Source organism: Lynx canadensis, chromosome B3, assembly GCF_007474595.2.
Source record: "Lynx canadensis isolate LIC74 chromosome B3, mLynCan4.pri.v2, whole genome shotgun sequence".
Classification (NCBI taxonomy): domain Eukaryota; kingdom Metazoa; phylum Chordata; class Mammalia; order Carnivora; family Felidae; genus Lynx; species Lynx canadensis.
Window position 1 is genome coordinate 33671873 of NC_044308.2, and position 25252 is coordinate 33697124.

The 25252-nt window shown below is 35.6% G+C and overlaps 1 protein-coding gene across 1 annotated transcript in view; it reads left to right on the forward strand.

The window, feature by feature from the left end:
* The window catches only part of LOC115515708 (unconventional myosin-IXa-like), a 210074-nt gene that overhangs the window by 62886 nt on the left and 121936 nt on the right, over nucleotides 1–25252 (forward strand). Inside the window, exons 11-13 of the mRNA XM_030317786.1 lie at nucleotides 14089–14164; nucleotides 22590–22733; nucleotides 24319–24358. Coding sequence (XP_030173646.1) covers nucleotides 14089–14164; nucleotides 22590–22733; nucleotides 24319–24358 — 260 coding nt within the window. The remainder of the gene's footprint in view (nucleotides 1–14088; nucleotides 14165–22589; nucleotides 22734–24318; nucleotides 24359–25252) is intronic.

The window sequence follows — 25252 nt, forward strand, 5'->3', positions numbered from 1 at the left end:
TAATTTGGCTATTATTATAAAATAATAGCATTATTGATAGCATTATTGATAAACATTGGGGGTGCATGTGCCCCTTTGAATCAGCATTTTTATATCTTTTGGATAAATACCTAGTAGTGTAATTGTTGGGTTGTGGGGTAGTTCTATTTTTAATTTTTTGAGGAACATCCATACTGTTTTCCAGAGTGGCCGCACCAGTTTGCATTCCCACCAACAATGCAAAAGTGTTCCCCTTTCTCTGCATCCTTGCCAACATCTATTGTTGCCTGAGTTGTTAATTTTAGCTATTCTGACAGGTGTGAGATGGTATCTCATTGTGCTTTTGATTTGTATTTCCCTACATTGAGTGATGTTGAGCATTTTTTCATGTGTCTGTTTGCCATCTGGATGTCTTGGAAAAGTGTTTATTCATGTCTTCTGCCCATTTTGTAACTGGCTTATTTGTTTTTTGGATGTTGAGTTTGATAAGTTCTTTATAGATTTTGGAAACTAACTCTTTATCAGATATGTCATTTGCAAATATCTTCTCCCATTCTGTCAGTTGCTTTTAGTTTTGTTGGTTGTTTCCTTCGCTGTGCAGCAGCTTTTTATCTTGAAGTCCCAGTACATTTTTGCTTTTGTTTCCCTTACCGCTGGAGACGTGTTGAGTAAGAAGTTGCTGTGGCCAAGGTCAAAGAGGTTTTTGCCTGCTTTCTCCTTGAGGATTTTGATGGCTTCCTGTCTTGTGTTTAGGTCTTTGATCCATTTTGAATTTATTTTTGTGTATGGTGAAAGAAAGTGGTCCAAGTTCATTCTTCTGCATGTCACTGTCCAGTTTTCCCAGCACCACTTGCTGAAGAGACTGTCTTGATTCCATTGGATATTCTTTCCTGCTTTGTCAAGGATTAGTTGGCCATACGTTTGTGGGTCCATTTCTGGGTTCTCTATTCTGTTCCATTGATCTGAGTGTCTGTGTCAAATTCCTTGATTCTCTTTCTGCTTTTTCATTATTGATATATATAAATGCAACCAATTGCTGTGTGTTGACTTTATATCCTGCAACTTCGCAGATTTTTTGTATCATTCTAGCAGTTTTTTGGTGGTCTTTTGGATTTTCCACCTAGTATCCTGTCATCTGTGAAGAGTAAAAGTTTGACTTCTTTGCCAGCTTGTATGCCTTTTATTTCTTTTTGTTATCTGATTGCTGAGGCTAGGACTTCCAGTACTATGTTGAACAACATTGGTGAGAGTGGACATCCCTGTCATGTTCCTGACCTTAGAGGAAAAGCTCTCATTTTTTCCCTGTTGAGAATGATATTATCTGTAGGCCCTTCATATATGTCTTTTATGATATTGAGGTATGTTCCTTCTATCCCTATTTTCTTGAGGTTTTTTATCATGAAAGGATGCTTTTGTCAAATCCTTTTTCTGCATCTACTAAAAGAATCATGTTTCTTATCTTTTATTAATGTGGTATATCACACTGATTAATTTGCAAATATTGAACCAGCCCTTGGCCCAGGAATAAATCCCACTTGATCATGGTGAATAATTCTTATTTTTAAAAATTTTTTTAAGTTTATTCATTTTTGTGTGTGTGTGTGAGAGAGAGAGAGAGAGAGAGAGAGAGAGAGAGAGAGACATAGTGACATAGCACGAGGGGGTGGGAGGGGAAGAGAGGGTGGGAGACACAGAGCAGGGTCCAGGCTCTGAGCCGTCAGCACAGAGCCCAACATGGGGCTCGAACCCATGAACCACGAGATCATGACTTAAGCCGAAGTTGGATGCTTAACTGACTGAGCCACCCAGGAGCCCTAGTGAATAATTCTTTTAATGTACTATTGAATTAGATTTGCTAGTATCTTGTTGAGAAATTTTACATCCAGGTTCATCATGGATATTGGTCTGTAATTCTCCTTTTTAGTGAGACTTTGTGTGTGTGTGTGTGTGTGTGTGTGTGTGTGTGTGTGTGTGTGTGGTTTTCGAGCCAAGGTAATGCTGGCTTCATAGAATGAGTTTAGAAGCTTCCCTTCCATTTCTATTTTTGGAACAGTTTGAGAAGAATAGGTATTAAACTCTTCTTTAAATGTCTGTTAGAATTCCCCTGGGAAGGCATCCCCCCCCCCCCCCCCCCCCAAGACTCTTATTTGTTGGGAAACTTAAAGAAAAAAAAATTCTTTTTAACATTTATTTATTTTTGAGAGACAGAGAGAGACAGAGTATGAGTGGGGGAGGGCAGAGAGAGAGGGAGACACAGAATCTGAAGCAGTCTCCAGGCCCTGAGCTGTCAGCATAGAGCCTGATGTGGGGTTGAACCCATGAACCATGACATCATGACTTGAGCTGAAGTCAGATGCTTAACCAACCTAGCCACCCAGATGTGTCTATTGGGAAATTCTTGATTACTGATTCACTTTTTTTGCTGGTTATGGTCCAGCATTTTCTGTTTCTTCCTGTTTGAGTTTTAGTAATGTGTGAGTGTCTAGAAATTTGTCCATTTTGTCCAGATTGTCCAATTTGTTGGCGTACAATATTCATAGTATTCTCTAATAATGGTTTGTATTTCTGTGGTGTTGGTTGTGATCTCTCCTCTTTCATTCGTGATTTTATCTATTTGGGTTAGAGCTCTCTCTTTTTGAGAAGTCTGGCTAAGGGTTTATTGGTTTTCTTTATTCCTTAAAAAAACCCTGCTTTTAGTTTCATTGGTATGTTCTATACCGTATTTTTTGTTTCTATATCATTTATTTCTGCTCTAATCTTTATTATTCCCTTGTTCTGCTGGCTTTGGGCTTTATTTGCTGCTCCTTTTCTACCTCCTTTAAGTGTAAGGTTAGGTTGTGTATTTGGGACCTGTCTTACTTCTTGAGATAGGCCTGAATTGCAATATACTTTCCTCTTTGGACTGCCTTTGCCGTATCCCAAAGGGTTTGGACTGTCGTGTTTTCATTTACACTGGCTTCTATGTATTTTTTTTTTCTTCTTTAATATCCTGGTTAACCCATGCATTCTTTAGTAGGATGTTATTTTACCTCCATGTATTTGAAGGCTTTCCAAATTTTTTCTTGTGGTTAATTTCAAGTTTCGTAGTGTTGCATTCTGAAAATATGCATAGTATGATCTTGATCTTTTTGTACCTGTTGAGGGCTGATTTGTCACCCAATATGTGATCTGTTCTGGGGAATGTTCTATGTGTACTCGAGAAGAATGTGGATTTTGCTGCTTTAGGATGAAATGTTCTGAATATATGTTAAGTCCATTTTGGTACAGTGTGTCATTCAAAGCCATTGTTTCCTTGTTTATTTTCTGCTTAGATGATCTAAGTGCTATTAGATGATCACCATTGCTATAAGTGAGGTATTAATGTCTCCTACTATTATGGTATTATTATCAATAAGTTTGTGCTTGTGATTAATTGATTTTTATATTTGGGTGCTTCCACATTGGCATAAATATTTATAATTGTTAGGTTTTTTTTTAAAGTTTATTTATTTATTTTGAGAAAACACACCACAAGTAGAGGAAGCCAGAGAGAGATGGGGGCAGAGGATCTGAAGCAGGCTCTGTGTTGATAGCAGAGAGCCTGATGCAGGGCTCACACTCATGAATCATGAGATTATGACCTGAGCCAAAGTTGGATACTTAACCGACTGAGCCATCCAGGCATCCCAATTGTTAGATCTCCTTGATGGATAGACCCCTTAATTATGATATAATGCCCTTCTTAGTCTCTTATTATAGTCTTTGTTTTAAAATCTAGTTTGTTTGATATAAATATGGCTTCTCCAGCTTTCTTTTGAGGTCCATTATTATGGTAGATGGTTCTCCATCCCCTCACTTTCAATCTGCATGTGTCCTTAGGTGTAATATGAGTCTCTTATAGTCAGTATATGGATGGATCTTGTTTTTTAAATCTGTTCTGCTACCCTGTGTGTTTTGATTGAAGCATTTAGTCCATTTACATTCAGAGTGATTATTGAAAGATACGAATTTAGTGCCATTGTGTTAACCTATAGAATTGGTGTTATTGTTCTTTGGTCCATTATAGTCTTTGCTGTTTCCTTTTTTTTCTCCACTCAGAGAGCCCCTCTTAGAATTTCTTGCAGGGCTTTTTTTTTTTGTGGTCACAAACTCCTTTAGTTTTTATTTGTCTGGAAAAGCCTCTTTCTCTCCTATTCTGAATGTCAGCCTTGCTGAATAAAGGATACTTGGCTGCTTATTTTTCCTATTCAGCACATTGAGTATTTCCCTTCTAGCCTGCGTAGTTTCAATGGACAGGTCTGCTACTAACCATATGTGTCTACCCTTGTAGATTAAGGACTATTTATTCTTAGCTGCTTTCAGAATTCTGTGTTTATCCTTGTATTTTGCAAGTTTCACCATGATATGTCATGGTGTTGACTTGTTTTTATTGATTTTGAAGGGAGTTCTCTGTGCCTCTTGGACTTGGATGCATGTTACCTTCTCTAGATAAGAGTTTTCAGCTATAATTTGTTCAAATCTATCTACTGCCCTTTTTTGTCACTCCTCTTCTTCTGGGACCCCTATGATACAGATATTGTTTTGTTTTATAGAATCAGTACTCTAAATCTCTCCTCATGATCTAGTAACATCCTTTTCTTCTTTTTTTCAGTTTCTTTATTTCCCATAATTTTATCTTCTATTTCACCTATTCTATTCTCTGCTTTTTCAGTCCTCACTATCACTGTATCTAGTTTGTTTTGCATCTCAGGTATAGCATTTTTAAATTCATCCTGACTAGTTCCTAGGTCTTTGATCTCTGCAGAGATCTCTGCTTTGATCTCTGGTGTCTTCTCTGTGTTTTTCAAGGCCAGCTAGTAGTCTTATAACTGTTGTTCTAAATTCCATTTTAAATATATTGTTTATATCTGTTTTTAGCATGTCCTTGGCTGTGATTTCTTCCTGAACTTTCTTTTGGGAAGAATTCCTCCATCTTGTCATTTTGGCTAAGTTTCTGTCTGTTGCATGTTTTAAAAGCTTGTTATATTTCCTGCACTTGAGAGTACTACTATATTAAAAAGGGGTCATATGTTGTTCAGGGCCTGAGGGACACCTGGGTGGCTCAGTTGGTTAAGCATCTGACTTCAACTCAGGTTATGATCTCATGGTTTGTGGGTTCGAGCCCTGTATTGGGCTCTGTGCTGACAGCTCAGATCCTGGAGCCTGCTTCGGATTCTGTGTCTCCCTCTCTTTCTGCCCCTCTCTTGCTTACACTTCGTCTCTCTCAAAAAATAAATAAACATTAAAAAAAAAAATTAACATTGTTCAGGGCCTCACACTCCAGGAAGTGTTTCTGGTGTATGCTGTGTCCACTCTGCTGTTGTGTTTTGGCTGCTTTTTCCCACTGGTCAGTCATTTGCAGAGCTCCTCCTTGCTTGCAGTGGTGGAGTGTTTGGACCTTTAACTACATACGCTTTGATTTGTTTGTTGAAGTAATCCTGGAATAAATCTAGAATCAGTGGTAGGCCTGATTCTAGAAAAAGAGAAAAAGAACAGGAACAGAAAAAAAAACAAACAGAATCAAAAAACTATCTTGCTGATTCCAAGGAAGAACAAAGTGGGGAAAAAAAGAGAGAGAGAGGAAAAAAGGCAGAAGCAAAGGGAAAAGAAGAAAAAAGAAAGGAATAAAAAAGCCTGATTAAAAAAAAATGATGAAAGGAAATGACAAAAAATAAATCAGAAACTATGAGCCTGATTCCAGAAGAAGTAAAGAAGACTGGTAAAAAGGAAAGAAAAAAAAAAGCATTATTTATGTCTTAGTGCCTGGGGGTGGAGGTAGCTGTGCTTGTCTGGAGGAGAGGCCATCTGTGTTGTCTCAGTGTGAGTCTTGCCCCAGTAAATAAGCATTTGCAGGCACAGAGGGGCAGGGTTTGGTGTCAGCAGGTCTTGCCCACTGGGCGCTCTGTGCTGGTCTCTGAAGTCCCTCCTGTTGGTGTTGGGGAAAAATGGTGCTACCCCAACCCCTCGTTCTCCAACTGGGGATCTCAACCCCTGTTGTTCAGGCAGCCCTCAAGGATTAGTGAGGGAAGCTCACCCTGTGCCAAAACTCTCTTGCATTTTTTCTTTGGTGCACGGCTGGGATTCAAAACCCAGTTTTAAAGGACCTGGCACTTGGCATGCAGCTGGGATTCAAAACCCAAAGTCTTAAAGGCCTGGCCTGGCACAGAGCCTCTCCCTTCCTCCGGAGTAGAGCCCCTTCACCCTGATCATGAAAGGCCTTTGGCTGGCACTTGCAGGGTCTTTTGTACTTAGGGAGGCAGTAAACCTTCTTTGGAAGTACTCCAGGAAGGGAACTGTTCTCTCCCAGTGTGCCCTGGAGATTGCTACACCACACTAAGGACTCTCGGGGCCAGGTCCCTCTTCCCCAGGAGCGTGCACCATGGCTCTGCTTTGCAGAAAGTCATATACTTCCAAAACCTCAGGGTTTTAGCCACAAAAGATCCAACCACTTCACATCTGCCAAGCTGTCTCCCTCCAACTTTGGAGATCCTTCTGTGTCTCTACAGATTGATTTCCTGGGTGTTCCAAGTAATCTGACCTCAACATAGCTGTGTTTGAGGGATGAGCAATACCTGGGGTTCCCCTACTTCTCTGCCATCTTAACTCCTCCCCAGTTCCATTCCAGTCTTGAGATGACCATAGCCTTGGCCAACAGGTTGAATACAACCTTATGAGAAACCCTATTGGAACCTCCAAGCTAAGCAGCTTTTGAAACCTGTCTCTCTAGAAAGTCTGTGATTATGATAACTGTTATTTTAAAGTGCTAGGTTTTGAAGTGCTTTAATATGCAATGGGTAATAATACACCAAATCATAAAATATATAGGGATAACTTTAATGAAATACATGTTAGACCTGTATACAATCAAGGGGAATTGAAAAATACTTAAATAAATGGAGATACATGTTTTTCTTCTTCATTTTCTTTTTCTTTCTTTCTTTTTTTTTTTTTTTTTGAGATACATGTGTTTCTATTGTTGAGATGTCAGTTCTTCCCCAGTTGGATCAATAGTTTGAATGCAATTCTGATGAATATCACAGCAGATTTTTTGTAGAAATTCATGAGCTGATAACTAAGATTTATATAGAAATATAGAATACCTAGGATAACAAAACAATTTTGAAAAAGAGCAGTTAAGCTGGAGAACTTATACAATACGATTTCAAGACTAAAATAATGATGACATTGTTCTCTTATTCTTAAGATCAAGAGATCACTAGAACCAAATAAAAATCCAGGAAAAGATCTACACATAGAAGTCAGTTGATTTTCTGCAAAGATGTTGAGATAATCCAGTGGGGTTGACTATAGTCTTTTGAATAAACACATTGGAACAACTGGGTATCTGTATGTAACAAGAAGACTGACTTTTACCTTATATTATACATAAGATTGAACTCAAAGTGGGTCATACAGCTTTTCATAAAGAGGAGAACTATTAAATTTGTAGAAGGAAACCTGAGGAAAATCTTTGCAGTCAGGCAAAATCTTTTGCCAGGCAAAAATTTCTTAGATCGGACATAAGAGCATAAACTGTTAAAAAAAAAAAAAGAAAAAAGAAAAAAAATATGGAGTTCACCAAATTGAAAATTTCTACTTTGAAATAGATCTTAAGAAAGCTAAACGCATACCACACCCTGGGAAACAATATTTGTGTAATAATTTATAATACTAATAACTGATAATGGATTTGAAAACAATATTTTCAAAACCCCTGTAGTTAATAGGATCAACAGTTCAGTTAAAAATAGCCTAAAGATTTGAACATGTGCTTTAAAAAAAGAAGATCTATGAATGATCCTTAGGCTAATTAAAATTATCAGTTTCATTAATCATTAGGGAAATGCAAATTATAATCACAATGAGGTCATATTAACACCCTGTGATATGGCTAACCTTTAAGAAGTTGACAGTACTAACTGATGCTGAAGATGTGGAGCAACTGGGGGTACTTATTTACTCTACTGCAATGTAAAATAGTATAATTGTTTTGGGAAACAGTTTTGAATAAAGGTACGCATATACTTCCCATATGTTCCATTAATACCGATCCCTGGTATTTACCTGAGAGAAATGAAAATATGTGTTCATGGAAATATTTTTATAGATCAATTATTAAAATAGTATGCTGAGTTAAACCTTACACAAAAGAGGACATACTGTGTTACATTCCATTTATGTCAAATTCTAGAATATGCAAACCAGTCTATATGCATAGCAGATAAGTGGTTTCCTTGATCCAGGAAAGGGGTTGTAGGGGTTGTCTAAGAAAGGGTATGAAGGAACTTTTGGGCAATGATGCAGATATTCTCTGTCTTCTTTTGGTGGTGGTTTTATCTAATCTTACACAACCATATACTTAAAAATGCATGGATTCTATATGTAAATTTTACCACAATAAAAATCACATATCATGAAGCCTGACAAAAGTCACAAATGTATAGAAAAGACTATTTTGCATAGAATTAAGAATATAAAAAATAAAAAAGTGTATGATCAGAATTCCTGTTTGAAAATGAATAGAAACATGCAGGAAGTGCTAGAGTGTTACTTTGTTGAAGCTTGCAGGGAAGTCAGGAAGCTATCTTTTTCTTGAATTGGTAGACTATAGATATTTATCAAAGTTGGTAAATCAGTATGGGTAAATAAACATGAATGTGTGCTTTATAGGCAACTACAATAATAAAAAAATAGAAACAAGTTTATCTTTTACAGTAGCTTAAGAAACCTTTAACAAATGAAAGCAAAAAGGAAAAAAATGAGTTTGAGTGAGATAAATGAAAAATATGAAATAAAATACAAGAAACAAGTACTGCTACTTATAATTACTAAAAATAGATTAACCTCATCACTTTAATTCCCAAAATGAATTTTTCAAGAAGTTCAATTAAAGATTCTTAAAATGATGAACATAGAAGGGTGGACAAAGATAGACCATGCAAAGATGAACAATTGTAATAAAGTTAGATAGTAATCTGAACAGCTCTACACTGATAGAACTTATAAAATGGTTTAGTTGAGAAAGACAAAACCTGACCTCACTGGCAAGTTTTGAGATCTGATAAAGAAATATTAAATAAGTGCATAAATCTAAATAAATATTTACTTTATAAAACTTAGTAGTAAAGCTTAATTTCTTGATTCATGGGAAGAAAACAAGGTGGAAATAAGTACAGGGTAACAACATCTGAGATGGGAAGGGGATAGCTAGAATCGGACCTTTCAGAAATTCTTATACTCTTTTTAGGGGAACTTGGTGGCTCAGTTTGGTTGAGTGTCAGACTTCAGCTCAGGTTATGACCTCAATGTTTGTGAGCTGGAGCCCCACATGTGGCTTCCTGCTAACAGCCTGTCAGTGCACAGCCTACTTTGAAGCCTCTGTCCCCTTCTTTCTGCCCCTCCCCCACTTGCATTTTCTCAAAAATAAGTATATTAAAAAAAGTTTCTGTACTCTTTAGAAAAAGGGAAGAGAGAATTTAGTTTAGAATTCATGGATATGTTAAAAATTCAAGGATAATCAAAGAAGAGAGTATATATAACTTCCAAAACGAAAGAAATCAGAATATAAAGAAAATAATTCAGTAGAAGTCTGGGTAAAAGCATATAATAATTAGGGCGTAGAAGGTATAAAATAAGTTAGTAAAAATAGAAATAACAGTAATATTATGTTGGGCCAAACTAAATAGTTAAAAAACAGATTATTCAGTTAAGAAAAAGAAAACTCGGGGCGTCTGGGTTCGACTTTGGCTCAGGTTGTGATCTCACAAGTCATGAGTTCAAGCACTATATCTGCTGTCAGCATAGAGCCTGCTTCAGATCCTGTCTCTTTCTCTCTCTCTCTCTCTCAAAAATAAACATTTAAAAAGAAAAAAAAATGTAACTATAAGATGTTTATACAAGAAAAACCTAAAACATGAACACAAAAAGATTCAAAATGAAATACTAGAATAAAGTTGTATCAGAAAATTTGTTCTTGCTTTCTTGTACATTTTCCCACCACCTTTAGGCAACTCATGTTAAGATTTGTTACTATAGTTTTGCCTTTCCTAAAAATTTACAGAAATGGAATAATTCAGTTTGTATTCTTTTGCATTCTGATTCTCTTATGCAATATAATGGTAAACATTCATCTATGTTGTTTCATATTTAAGTAATTTGTTGCAGAGTTATATAGGTATAAACAATTGTATATCATTCGTTTCTTGATGGATATTAGGGTTATAATACTGTTTTGAGCTGTTGTGAGAAGCCCTGCTATAAACATTCAAGTCATTTTGTGTACTACGTATGTTCATTCCTCAGGTAAAACTTATGGGTTGTTACTATGTCATAAAGTAGACATGTTTAATGTCATTAGGAACTATCAATCTTTCAGCACTTTAAAGATACTTCATTCTGAGGGTGCCTAGGTGGCCTAGTCGGTTAAGTGTCCGACTTTGGCTCAGGTCATGATCTCACAGTTCGTGGGTTTGAGCCCCATGTTGGACTCTGCTAACAGCTCAGAGCCTGGAGCCTGCTTTGGGTTCTGTCTGTGTCTCTCTTTGCCCCTCCCCTGTTCACACACACACATACTGTCTCTCTCTCTCTTTCAAAAAATAAACATTAAAAATATATACTTCATTTTCTCCTTGTTATATATTATTTGTGATGATCAATTCAGATGTCATCCTATTGTCATTCTTTCATGCCTAATGGACCTTTTTTCCTCTGGCTCCTTGACATTTTCTCTTTGTTTTCTGGTTTTCAGTAATTGTGATTTCCTAGATATGATTTATTTTTATATTTATCCTGTTCGGGATTTGCTGTACCTTTTGGACCTGTGCTTCAATTGTTTTTCATCAAATTTAGGAAATTTTTGGCTAATATTTAAAATTTTTTTTTCTGCTGCAATTTATTTTCTTTCTGGATGTCAGTTACATGTTTTTAGCATATTTGATATTCTCTCAGATTCCTCATACTCTTCATTTTTCTTTTATCTTCTTTCATTCTTCAGGTTGGATAATTTTTATTTATCAAGTTCATTGTGCTGTGTTTAAACCCATAAAATGAATTTTTAATTTTAGTTTTTAGGTCCAGAATATCCATTTGTTTCCTTTTTACAGTTCCCTATTGTTCCTTGAGATTTGCTGTCTGTGAACTCATAAGACAATCTTCAACATTAAGTTATTGAATATTATGATAGCTATTATAGTGTTTTGTTTTGTTTTTTTGTGCTAATCCTAACAAGTAGGCAATGATGGGACCTGAAGCTGTTGTGATGGGATCAGGAGAGAGGTGCACAGGCCTTCATTTTCTGAGTGATCAGTTGCCAGTGTTCAGTGTATTATCCCTTTTAATGTTAAACTATTTAATAATTGATGTTGAAAAATCATCATACAGAGGGAAATAAGAAAGTGAGTTAATATGCATAAATGAACAACCCTCAAAGATATGCCCTATTGTGTTTACAGGGAAGATACTCCAAGAAAGAGAAAGAGATTTCCTGTGAGTACTTTATAGTTTAGAAGCATTTAATAACATGAATCCAGTAAAGCAGCAGTACAAATTTGAGAGTATAAAATACCAGAATGATACTGAAAATAGGTATTGAATTACTAAAGCACACAGAGGCATAAAGCTAAATCTGTATGAGTTCAAAAAATAGGGGAAATAGCTGAAAATTGAATTACTGATATTGAAGAAACTTCTGGGATTATTATGTTTCAATACACGAAAGAAAATAATAAATACGAAGGATACAAAGGGAGAATTTGTCATAGGGATAATTGGTGCCTATAACTAAACAACTGATTAAATAAAACAAAAACAATGAATTCAAATATATAAGAAAATAAAGTCATTCAAAGTTCTAAGAATTTGTTGATCTCAGGATATATTTCCAGTAATAGTGTATTGGAAATTCTCCTGGGGATTTACTTAGGAGTAGAATTGCTGGGTCATATGGTAATCTTATGTTTAGTTTTTTTTTTTGTTTTTTTTTTTTCAACGTTTATTTATTTTTGGGACAGAGAGAGACAGAACATGAACGGGGGAGGGGCAGAGAGAGAGGGAGACACAGAATCGGAAACAGGCTCCAGGCTCTGAGCCATCATCAGCCCAGAGCCCGACGCGGGGCTCGAACTCACGGACCGCGAGATCGTGACCTGGCTGAAGTCGGACGCTTAACCGACTGCGCCACCCAGGCGCCCCATGTTTAGTTTTTTGATGAACTGCTTGAGTGTTTTCCAAGGTGTCTGTATCATTTCACATTTCAAAAGTGTATAAAGGTTCCAATTTTTTCGTGTCCTTGGGAGCACTTATTATCTGTCTTTTTGATTATAGCTATCCTGGTGGGTGTGACGTGGTATCTCATTGTGGTTTTGATTTTTCATTTCTCTGATTACTAATGATGTTGAGCATCATTTTGTGTACTTATTAGCCATTTGCATGTCTTCTTTGGAAAAATATTTATTCATATACTTTGTTCATTTTTAAATTGGGTTGTCTTTTTATTATTCAGTTGTAAGACTTCTTTTTATTTTCTGGATTCAAGTTCCTTATCAGATATTTGATTTACAGACATTTTCTACCATTCTGTGGGTTGTCTTCCTACTTTCTTGATATGGTGTCTTTTGAAGCATAATAGTTTTACATTTTGATGATGTCTTTTTATCCATTTTTTTTTCTTTTGTTGCTTATGCTTTTGGTGACATATCTAAGTAATTTTATTGTCTACTTCAGTGTCAGAAAAATTTACTTCTGTATTTTCTTTCAAGAGTTTTATAATTTCAGGACTTATATTTTGATTTTTGGTCCCAACTTCATTCTTTTGCATAAGGATATGTAGTTTTCCCAGCACCATTATTGAAAAAATTATTCTTTTCCCATTGAATATCTTGACACCATTGTTAAAATTCAATAGATCTTAAATGTAAAGGTCTGATTTGTATTCTCAGTTCCTTTCCATTGATTTATTTGTCTTTGTTTATGTCAGTACCATAATGTCTCAGTTACTCTGTCTTTGTAGTAAGTTTTGAATTCAGGAAGTGTGAGTTCTCCAATCATGTTCTTCTTTTTCAGCATTGTTCTGGTAGTCTGGGTCTTTTGCATTTCCATATTAATTTTAGGGTCAGTTTATTCATTTCTGCAAAAAAAAATGCTGCTGGAATTTTAATAGAGATTGCATCAGTCTGCAGGTAAATTTAGGGAACATTGCCTTCTTAACAGTATTAAATTTTCCAACCAATAAGTTTGAAAGGCATTCCATTTATTTAGATTTTCTTTTAATGTTTTGTAGTTTTCAGTGTAGACACTTTATACTTTTTAAAATTTATTGTTTAATATTATTTTGGTCTTATTAATGGAATTGTGTTCTTAATTTTATTTTCGGATTGTTTATTACCATTGTATAGAAATAAAATTGACTTTTAAGTACTGATCTTATATTTTATAATTGTTCTGAACTCTTTTATTAGTCCTAATAATTTTTTGTGAGTTACTTAGGATTTTCTACATTTAAGATTGTTATCTTGAATAGATACTTTTATTTCCTTTCCATTGTATTTTACCTATATTAAATGTGTGTTGAAAATTTGTGGCCTTATGTGTATAGAGCTTCAGTGTTTATCATATGATTTAAAGTAAATTATAACTTAAAAAATATCGGTAAAGGAAGTAATTTATTGTTTTTGTTTCTCAGTGTCTATACATAAGATTAATTGATCGCTAAAATCTATGGTCCATGTCAGCAATATAATTATTGCTGAAAAATGTTGCAAAGGAATAATTAGGAATTTTTTGAATATTAAAATAAATGAGCATATACATTTCTAGACCTTCAGCCCAGTTACCCTTGATTTTCTGATAATGTTTAAATGAGAGAACAATTAAAAAGATTTATTATTTAATTCCCTAATTGGGTTCATTGTTGATTAAGTCAGATTTGTAAGTAACAGTCATGTGCCTTGGTTCACATTCTTATTTTGATATTTCTGACATGTTTAGCAAATATTTACTATCAAAGTACATTAATTTCATTTGCCCTTAGAAAAATTGTTTTATGTGTAGTTTCTTTTAGCATTGATTTGAAAATATCTGCTTTTTATATGTTAGGTATAACCCGGAAAAATCCCAGAACACCTCTTTCTGATCTCCAGGGCATGAATACTCTAAATGAAAAAAATCAACAGTAAGTATGTTTGGTTTGTGTTTTCAAAGAGGTATAGAAGAAATAGTTAGAATTCTTATTAATACTTATGTGGCTTTAAAAATATGAAGCAAGGTGTAGTTTGTTTTTCTTTCTTGAAGCTTTTATAAATGGTATAATAAGGTTTGAAACTGGACTAAATATGTGTAACTAGTCATAGTACTCTTTGCAACAGCAGTAGCTATAAGAGGTTAAGACTGAGAGGATTTGAAATGGTGTATAGTAAGTTTGATATACATGTTTAATGGGAAGCTCCTATTCAGTCTTTATACATTAATGTAGACTTTGCTATAAGAGAATATGCAAACACTCATATAATTAGGAAGCACACAAACAAAATGAACCTACCACCCAAGTTCAGAACTAGAAGATTATTAATATTGCTACAGCTACCTTTATATTATCTGATCATTCCCTTCCTCCCACCCCTCAGATAACTGCTATGTAGAATTTTATGTTTACCATTACTGTACTCTTAAAAAAAGTTTTACAGAGGCATCTTGGTGGCTCAGTTGGTTGAGTGTCTGACTCTTGATTTCAGCGCAGGTCATGGTCTCACAGTTGTGAGATGGAGCCCTGCATTCGGCTCCATGCTGGGCATGGAGCCTGCTTAAAATTCTCTCCCCACTACTCCTCCCCCTCTCATACACGTTTGTATTCTCTCTCAAAAAAGTTTTATCATAAATGTATGTTTTTTCTAAGCCATAAATTGTCTTTGCTTGTTTTTAAGTTATACAGAAAAATTAGTATATAGTATGCTGTCTTCTATGATTTTTTCCCTTCAGCAATATTCATCTAAGATTCATCCATCTTGTTGCATACAGTTTATTCTTTTTAGTTGCTGTATAATATTATATGCTATTGGGGGGATAGGGAGTTACTGTTTAATGGATGCAACGTTTCAGTTTGGCTAAAAATTCTGAAGATGGATAGTGGTGATGTTTGTAGAGCAATGTGAATGTACTCATGCCAATATACTCATATACAATGTACACTGAAAATATTAAAATGGAGAGAGAACAGATTGGTGGTTGTCCATGGCCTGAGTAGGGGGTGGGTGAAATGGGTGAAGGTGGTCAAAAGGTACAAACTCCCAATTACAAAATAAATAAGTTCTGGGAAGTAACAGATAGTATGTATAGTTGCCATAGTTAATAATACTGTATTGTGTATTTAGAAGTTACTAAGAGAGTAGATCTCAAAAGTTCTCATCACAGAAAAAAATTTGTAACTGCATATGGTGACAGATATTAACCATAGTTATTGTGGTGATCATTTGGCAGTATATATAAGTACTCAGTCAGTATGTTGTAATATAATGTGTCAATTATTTCTCAATAAAAAAGTAATAGTTAAAATGGTAAGTTTTGTGTTGTGTATTTTTTAATCACAGTAAAAAAAAAATATTTTATCACATTAAAAAAATTATTGTGTTGGGGCGCCTGGGTGGCGCAGTCGGTTAAGCGTCCGACTTCAGCCAGGTCACGATCTCGCGGTCCGTAAGTTCGAGCCCCGCGTTGGGCTCTGGGCTGATGGCTCAGAGCCTGGAGCCTGTTTCCGATTCTGTGTCTCCCTCTCTCTCTGACCCTCCCCCGTTCATGCTCTGTCTCTCTCTGTCCCAAAAATAAATAAACGTTCAAAAAAAAAATTATTGTGACACTAATATACCATACTTGATTTGTCTCTCAGTGGATATATGAGTGATTCTTTTACTCTTAGAAATGGTGCTACTTTAGGGGTGCCCGGATGGCTCAGTTGGTTGGGCATCCGACTTTGGCTCAGGTCATGATCTCATGGTTTGTGGGTTTGAGCCCCGCATCTGGCTCTGTGCTGACCACTCAGAACCTGGAGCCTGCTTTGGATTCTGTGTTTCCTCCTCTCTCTTGCCCTTCCTATGCTCATGCTGTATTGCTCTCTGTGTCAATAATAAATGTTAAAAAAAAAAATTAAAGAAATGGTGCTACTTTATTATTAAAAATTTTTAATTAAAAAAATTTTTTTTAAAATGTTTATTCACTTTTTGAGAGACTGAGACAGAGTGCGAGCAGGGCAGGGGCAGAGAGAGGGGGAGACACAGAATCCAGAGCAGGCTCCAGGCTCTGAGCTGTCAGCACAGAGCCTGACGCGGGGCTCAAATTCACAAACCGTGAGATCATGACCTGAGCCTAAGTCAGATGCTTAACTGACTGAGCCACTCAGGCACCCCATATAATATTTAATTTTTTAATGTTTATTTTGAGAGAGAGAGCAGGTGTGTACACATGTGTGTTGGGGGGGTGGTGGGAAGAGAAAGGGGGAGAGAGAGAGAAGCCAAGCAGGCTCCGCGCTGTCAGCACGAAGCCCAATGTGGGCTTGATCTCATGAACCATGAAATCATGACCTAAGCCGAAATCAAGAATCAGATGCTTAACCAACTGAGCCATGTAGGCACCCTGACTAATGGTGTTATTTTAAACATGCTCATACCAGTCTCTGGTTCACCTATTATTACATTGCTAGGATATGTACTTATTAATGGAACTGTTAATTCAGCGGGATATGTGCATGATAGTTTTGTAAGATAATCCCCAGTTTTTCCCCCAAAGGAGTTGTACTAATGTACACTAAAAGTGGCATCTAAAAGTTCCCTTTGCTTCGTTCCTTGCCAGCACAACTCAGCTGACTGTCTTCTTAACTTTTGATAATCTGGTGGTTATAAAATGGTATCTTAGGATTTGCTTTTCCCTGCTTATTAATGTTGTTGAACAATTTTTATATATTTTATGGCTATTCATGTATTTTGAAATATCATTGCTTTGTCCATATTTCTTTTTTAAAAAGTATTCTTTATAAATTTTATGTACTGGTGCCATTTCACTTATGTTTCAAATGTATTCCCCCAATTTGTAACTTATCTTTTTACTTTCACCATTTTTAGCAATCTACACATGTCCATATATAGACTTTTGCAATTGTATCCCATATATACAATTATGTAATCAATGCCACAGTCAAGATACATACCTTTTTCATAATCACAAAAGAATTCACTAATGCTGCCTATTTGTATTTACCCCTCTCCTTCCCTGTCCTATCCTCTAGCAACCTGTGGGCCTCTAGGGCCTGTGAATTAAATTATGAAAGACAGATTAACAGGAGAAAAAGTATATAATTTTTATTAATGTTTTACATGCATGAGTATTCACAGAAAATAAGTGAAACTTAAAGAAGTGGTGTCATACTTGGGGGCTCATATACTCTTTTTTTAAAGGAAAGATGTTTTGGGCTTTAAAAGGGATTATAAAAAGTGGGGTAGTGACTAGGGAATAGATGGGGGAACTAATGGAAGATGAGGGTTATTTCAGTAAGATTTATTTAAGCAAACTCCTTTCAGTTCCTAGTCTCTTATTTCAGGTGATAAAAGCTGCTCTTCTCTTCTTGTAGGGGAGATGGGGACACTTTTCAAGAAGGGAAATCTATGCCCTACTTTTAGGAAGTTCAGGGGACGGGAGAGAACTGACTCTTCCTGTATCTGTTGATTCTTAGTTCCCTTATGTAGTGTAATTTGGGGTGACATGTCCTAATTCCCTTCAAAACTTTGAGATTAGCTCTCTAACGTTAAACATGGTGCTTAATTCATTAGGTTATTAAATGTATCAGTAGTTCATTTCTTTTTATTTCTTGAGTAATCTGTTTTTTAGTTGGGTTGTCTTATTATCAGGTTGTAAGAGTTATTTATATATTCTAGATCTAGGTCCCTTATCAGATACATGATTTCAAATGTGTTATTGGAAGTGTGAAGGTTTTAATTTTGAAGAAGTCTAATTTATCTATGTTTATTTTTTGCTATACTTTTGTTGTATTTAAGAAATCATTAAGCCTAAGTCACAAAGGTTTACTCTCTCTGTTTTCTTTTAAGAATTTTATAGTTTTAGCTTTTAAATTTAGATCTGTAATTGATTTTGAGTTGTTTTGTATATGCTAAGAGATAAAGATCCAATTTCCTTCTTTCCCATGTGGATATTCAGTTGCCTCAGTACCATTGGTTGAAAATACTGTTATTTCCCTGTTGAATTGTCTTGATACCTTTGTCAAAACTCATTTGACCATAAATAGAAGTGTTTATTTCTGGATTCTCAATTTTATTCTATTGATATGTATGTATTTCCTTATGCCAGTACCATGTTGTCTTAATTACTATAGCTTTATAATCGGTTTACAAATCAGGAACTGTAATTCTTCCAGCTTTGTTTTTTTCAACATTGTTTTGGCTATTCTGGATTCTTTGCATTTCCGTATGAATTTTAGGATTATCTTGTCATTTCTGCAAAAAAAAAAATGGCTAGGATTTCGCTAGAGGTTATATTGAATCTATAGATTAATTTGAGGAATATTGTCATGGAATATCTTTTCACTTCTTTAGATCTTTAATTCTTTTAACAATATTTTTTAGTTTTTAGTGTACAAGCCTTACACTTCTTTTCTCAAATTTACTCCTAAGTATTATTTTTCATGCTTTTATAAATGAAAAAATTTTTTGCTTTCATTGTCAATTGTTCATTGCTGTTATATAGAAATATAATTGAATATTTTAACCTTGCTTAACTCATAAGTTCTCATAGTTTTTTAGTGGATTCCTTAGAATTCTCTATATGTAAGATCATGTCATATGTGAATAAATATAATTTTACTTCTTCCTTTTCAACTTGGATGTCTTTTATTTCTTTCTCTTACTTACTGCCCTGGCTAGGAACTTCAGTACAGTGTTGAATTAGTGTGGCAAGAGCTCACATCCTTGTCTTATTCCTGATATTAGTGAGAAATCTTCCAGTGTTTTTTTTTTTTTAATCATGAAGCATGATGTTGACTGTAGGTTTTTTTTTTTATAGATGCCCTTTCTCTGATTCTTTTTTTTAAAGCTTATTTATTTAATTTACTTAATTTTTAAAAGTCTTTTGGTGTTAATTTATTTTTGAGAGAGAGAGGGGCAGATTGTGAGCAGGGGCAGGGCAGAGAGTGAGGGAGACACAGAATTTGAAGCGGGCTCCAGGTTCCGAGCTGTCAGCACAGAGCCTGACATGGGGCTTGAACTCATAGACTGCAAGATCATGACCTGAGCCGAAGACAGATGCCCAACTGACTGAGCCACCTAGGTGCCCCAAGTTTATTTATTTATTTTGAGAGTGAGACAAAGTACACGAGTGGAGGAGGGGAAGAGAGAAAGGAAGAGAGAGAGAGAATCCCAAGCAGGCTTTGCCCCACCAGCACAGAGCCTGAAGTGGGGCTCAAACCCATGAACTGTGAGATCATGACCTGAGCCAAAATCAAGAGTTGGACGCTTAACCAACTGAGCCATCCAGGTGCACCTGATTCTTGAGCCTTTGTAATACAAGTGACATCTCTCCTCTGTACTTAAGTACCAGAATTTTGTATGATCTGTCTAGAAACTCTTTTGTTAACTCTTGAGTCTACTTGATTGATCTATTTTGTTAATGATTTTTCATGTTGTTTTGCTTTATAAGTGATTTCTCCCACTTCCTCATCTCTAAATCTTCTCTTACTGGTTTAAAATCTTGAAGTCATCCTTAATTCCCTCTGTCTCAGACACTCCCCATTCAATCCATCAGCAAGTTACATTGGCTGTACCTTAAAATGATATCCTGAATCTCACCATTTCTTACTACTTCCACTGCTATTGCCCTGGCATAGATTATTATAATAGCCTCCTAAAGTAATGTCCCTGCTTTTGTCCTTGGCCCCTCAAACAGTATTCAATATAGAAACCAGATCATTTTAATATAATATGTAAATATATGTAATATAAAATACATTTTAATATAAAAAAGCTGATTCATGTTTTGCTGAAAATCCTTCTTTGTCTTTCTTTCTCATTCTCATTAAAACCCAAAAATTCTTACATTTCCTAGAGGGTATATGTGACATGGTTTCCTCCTTCCTAACTCTGACTTGATCTACCATTTTTCCCCTGTTTACTCCACTCCAGCCTTGCTGATTTATTTAATATATCTCAGACTCATCAACAAAATTCCAGCCTCCCAAACTGTGTGTTTGCTCTTCTGAGTAGAGTGCTCTTCTTTCAGATAATTGCTTGAATTGCTTTTTATCTCCTGTAGATCTCTGTTTAAATGAAATCTTCTCCATCGTGCATCTCCTTGACTTCCCTATTAAAAAGCCTAATGTCCTGGCATTCTTCTTCTATGTTTAAAATTTCTCCTTGGCACCTATTATCTGACATACAATGTGTTTTTTTATGTGTTTGTTTTCTTCCATTTGAATTTAAGTAATATGAAGATGCTAGAAAAAATTGACACTATTTGGTGCTCAATAGATACTTTTAAATGAATAAGTATATTCTGCATTTTTATTGGTGTTACATCTTTAATTTTTAGGACATTTTTGTTACTTTGTTTTCTCAATTTTTTAATTTTTCATAGCATCTTATTTTATAGATGCAATATTTTCTCTCTTCTCTAAGAATATTACTGAGGGCTTAAAACTTTTTTTTTTTTTCCGCCTGCCTGATCTTTTTTTCCTTTAAGTTGTTTATGTCATGATAGTTTGTTTTGGTCTCTGTTTTATGCTCATGGCTTTACTCAGATGTCTGATGAACCTTGGTTGACTGTTAATATTCATTATTGAAACACTGAAAGACTAATTGCAATCTGATTAATTGGGTGTGTTGGCAATGTATAGAACATATTGGTATCTTTGGGTCTTTCTTCCTGGGATGGCCACTTTGCACACAAAAGTTTATTCCGATTTTCTCCCTGGAGGATATCGTCCTAGCTGCTGGCATTCTGGAGCCAGTGGGGTAAGAGGGTTGAGAATCTATTTTCAGTATTACCTTTGACTTCTATATAGTATACTCATCCTCTGTTGTGCCTGGTGCTGCCTAGTCCATGGTTCATGGACTCCTCTTTCATCCTCTTGCTTAGGTAAGGGATGGCTATCAGGCTTCATGGAGTTCTAAATGTTTCTTTACATACACACACACACACACACACACACACACACACATGCATGCACGCATATGTATACATATATATATATATAATTTATTGTCAAATTGGTTTCCATATAACACCCCGTGCTCATCCCAGCAGGTGCCCTCCTCAATGCCCATCACCCAATTTCCCCTCTCCCCCACCCTCATCAACCCTCAGTTTGTTCTCAGTATTTAAGAGTCTCTTATGGTTTGCCTCTCTCCCTCTCTAATTTTTTTCTCCTTCCCCTCCCCCATGGTCTTCTGTTAAGTTTCTCAGGATCCACATATGAGTGAAAACATATGGTATCTGTCTTTCTCTTCCTGACTTATTTCACTTAGCATAATACCCTCCAGTTCCATCCACGTTGCTACAAATGGCCAGATTTCATTCTTTCTCATTGCCAAGTAGTATTCCATTGTATATATAAACCACATCTTCTTTATCCATTCGTCTAACTGCTTCTTAAACTGACTTTCAACTAGTGCTCTTGTTTTTAACCCACCTTCCCCACCACTTCCACAGGTACTTGATGGAACTCTAGAAACTCTGGAGCCTTTGAGAGTTCTGTAAATACAGATGCTTCTCATTCTTCCTCGTAGCCAGTTTCAGATTGCTTTCTGTATTCCTCTGTTTTCCATATTTCAAAACTGTGTTACTCTTGTCTCTTAGTATATTTTCTTTATTCTTAAGTGTTTATTCCTTTAAAAGTTATTTTATTAATGTTTTTATGGGTTTTTATGGGTTTTATTAATATTTAATGTGTTTATGGGTTTTTATGGATTTTTATGGGAGGAATCAAAAAATGTGGTCAATTTGCTGCTTTACCTGGAAAGCCCTCTATTAAGTCCTCATATTGTAATCACTGATAATTTTATCTGTTTTGTTCACTCCTCTATCTCCAGTGGCTAGAATATTGCTCAGCCCATAGAAGATACTTAGTAACTTTGGTGGATGTGTGTGTAGTGAGTGAATGTGTGAATAAGACCTCCCAGGAAGAAATTAAATATTCCATAGAATGGGACAGCCTATTAGGATTGTAAATTCCTTCAATAATATTTGGAAGTTCTAAAATCTAACAAAGACAAAAGCCATTATGTTACTATAATAACCTTATATTATTTACTGATTGTAAATAGTTAATGGATTAGATTTAAAGATATTAGCTGTATGATGTGCTCATCTACATGCACATTTGTATGTGAATGTGCCAGAATCCATAGAAATTCTTTGTTCTGAATGAGGAAAAGATTAGATTGATTGGTAATCTCTGTGCTAAAACCATTTTTTGCTGGGTTAGCTCTTTTTGTAAATTTTAACTTCAGTGTTGAAAGTTTTAAAATTTACTTATTTAAGCAATGTGGGGAGTATTGTAGATGTCTCAGTTAACTAAAGCAAATTATACCGTGTTTAACTTTTTACAGTGATACATTTGATATTGCCTGGAATGGCAGAACTGGGATTCGCCAGAGCAGACTGTCAAGTAGCACCTCCTTGCTTGATAAAGATGGGATATTTGCTAATTCAGCTAGCAGCAAACTCTTGGAAAGAGCGCATGGAATTCTCACGTTAGTATTGATCAGAAATGTGGATTGGTTTTTATGACTGGTTTAAAATTTCTGGCTAAAAAAAGAAGAGGGGTGATGGTGAATCATTATTTTCATGAGGAGAATTTTGAGTGAAACAAGTGAACCAAAAATAGTATTGAGAGCTGTGAATCTCCTGCATTAAGAAGCTTGGCGGTTTGTTTGTTTTCATCTCCCCAGGAGAATCATGGTTGGATGTACTTACGGAGATAATTCTTCATTAGTCTTTGACAGACCCTACATACAAATAGAGTAAAACTGTTCACACTTTTTATGATTCTCAGTCTTGAATTGCACTTGTCCTTTAATTTTGACAGTCCTAACAAATTGGGCAGTAAAATCCCCTATGAAATGGAGACTGAGACTATATATAGTGATATATAACCTTTATCCAGCCTGCCATTCTTCATTACCTAATTATAGGACTGCTTTGAGGGTATAGGTTTAACTATGCAAGGTGGACCAGTAAAAAGTTCTTAGCTACCTGTATCCATGTATTTCAGGCATTATTGCAAAACATATTTTTTGACCGCTAGCTGGTATGACTGAATTGGATTCCTTAATCCCTAAGTCATTACTTAACACTGCTAATAGGCTCAATTTATTTAAGTTTTGCGATGCTTCAGAATTATAAATTAACTCATTTAATCCTCACAGCAACCAAGAGGTTGGTGGTATTATGATCTTCATTTTACATTATTACATTCTACATTATCTTACATTATCACATTAGTGAAACCAAGACTTAGAGAAGTTAAAACTCCTACACTAGTAAGTGCTAGAGTTTTAGATTCAAGCTTTGGTCTTTCTGACTCCCCAGCTTATGCTCATGAGCTCTGGGCATTATTCCTTTTATTTCTTTAGCCGTTAAAAAAGTCTTGATGTGAATATAATATTGGGTTATAAAGAAGGAAAAGAGCAGAAGAGAATTTTTAATTCAAAAGGGAAAGGTAAGAATTTTTTGATATGTACATTTAAAAAATCTATGAAATTAGACATCTCTTTAAAGTCTTAAAATGACAGAAACAGGGGCGCCTGGGTGGCGCAGTCGGTTAAGCCTCCGACTTCAGCCAGGTCACGATCTCGCGGTCTATGGGTTCGAGCCCCGCCTCAGGCTCTGGGTTGATGGCTCAGAGCCTGGAGCCTGTTTCCGATTCTGTGTCTCCCTCTCTCTCTACCCCTCCCCCGTTCATGCTCTGTCTCTCTCTGTCCCAAAAATAAACGTTGAAAAAAAAAAAAAATGACAGAAACAAAGTTTCTGTAGGTATAGGAAAGCAGAATTCTATTAACGTCCAAAAGGAAACAATTTTAGTTTTGAATGTACAACACTATGTTACTGATTATCAGGCTTGAATCTGTTTATACCTATATTGTAGAGCAGGTATCTCTTGTTCCTTTTCCCTGCTTATTTTTCATTCCTAAAGGTGCCTGCTTAGTTGAACTAGACAGTGTTTTCATATAGAGGACCAGTATCTTGGAAATGGGTATATAATCTATTGTTTTACCAGAGACCTGGAAAGGATTCATCTGTACTGTCGTTATTTCTAATATATGATCTGTCTTATAGGAGAAGCAAAAACTTCAAACCCAAGCCTGGACTTCCAAAGGTGAGTATTATGAAAAAGAATTTTTCTGTTTGTGCCCTATTCTGTAATATTTTTTTTTATTCATGCAAACAATCTTTATAAACAATTCCAGATAAGCAGTACCTTATTTGTACCCAAAGTAGGGATTAATTTTGTATATTCAGTTAAATCTGTTTTAGAAATAACACTGGATGTTAGGAAATGGCCAGGCTTAATGGTTTAGGTAAATATTTGTGATATATCTCATATTTCAGTGTTTGAAAGGCTTTTGAATTACAAATGTTTTTTGTTGAGAAATTGCATCTTTACATTAGATCTTTTCATTTATCCTTAAGCCAGGCTAAGGTCAAATTTTGAATTTTACCTGATTTTAAATAGTTTCTAATTAGGGGCACCTGGGTGGCTCAGTCAGTTGAGCGTCCGACTTCAGCTCAGGTCATGATCTTGCGGTCTGTGAGTTCAAGCCCCGCATCGGGCTCTGTGCTGACAGCTCGGAACCTGGAGCCTGTTTCAGATTCTGTGTCTCCCTTTCTCTCTGACCCTCCCCCGTTCATGCTCTGTCTCTCTCTGTCTCAAAAATAAATAAACGTTAAAAAAAAAAATTAAAAAAAATAGTTTCTAATTAGTGTTTGTCTAGCTTATCATCATTAGCATTAGATAGCCAAGTTTTTCTATAAAGGCCCAGATAGGCTGCAGGTCTATGTTGTAACTACTTAGCTATGCTATGGTAGCACAAATGCAGCTATAGACAATATGGAACTGAATAAGTGTTACTATATTTCAGTAAAACTTTATTTTTAGACACTGAAATTTGAATTTCATATAATTTTACACATGCCCTTAAGTATTATTTTAATGTTCTTTTAACCATATAAAATCAGTGAACAGGATTTGGCCCATGGCTGTAATTTGCCC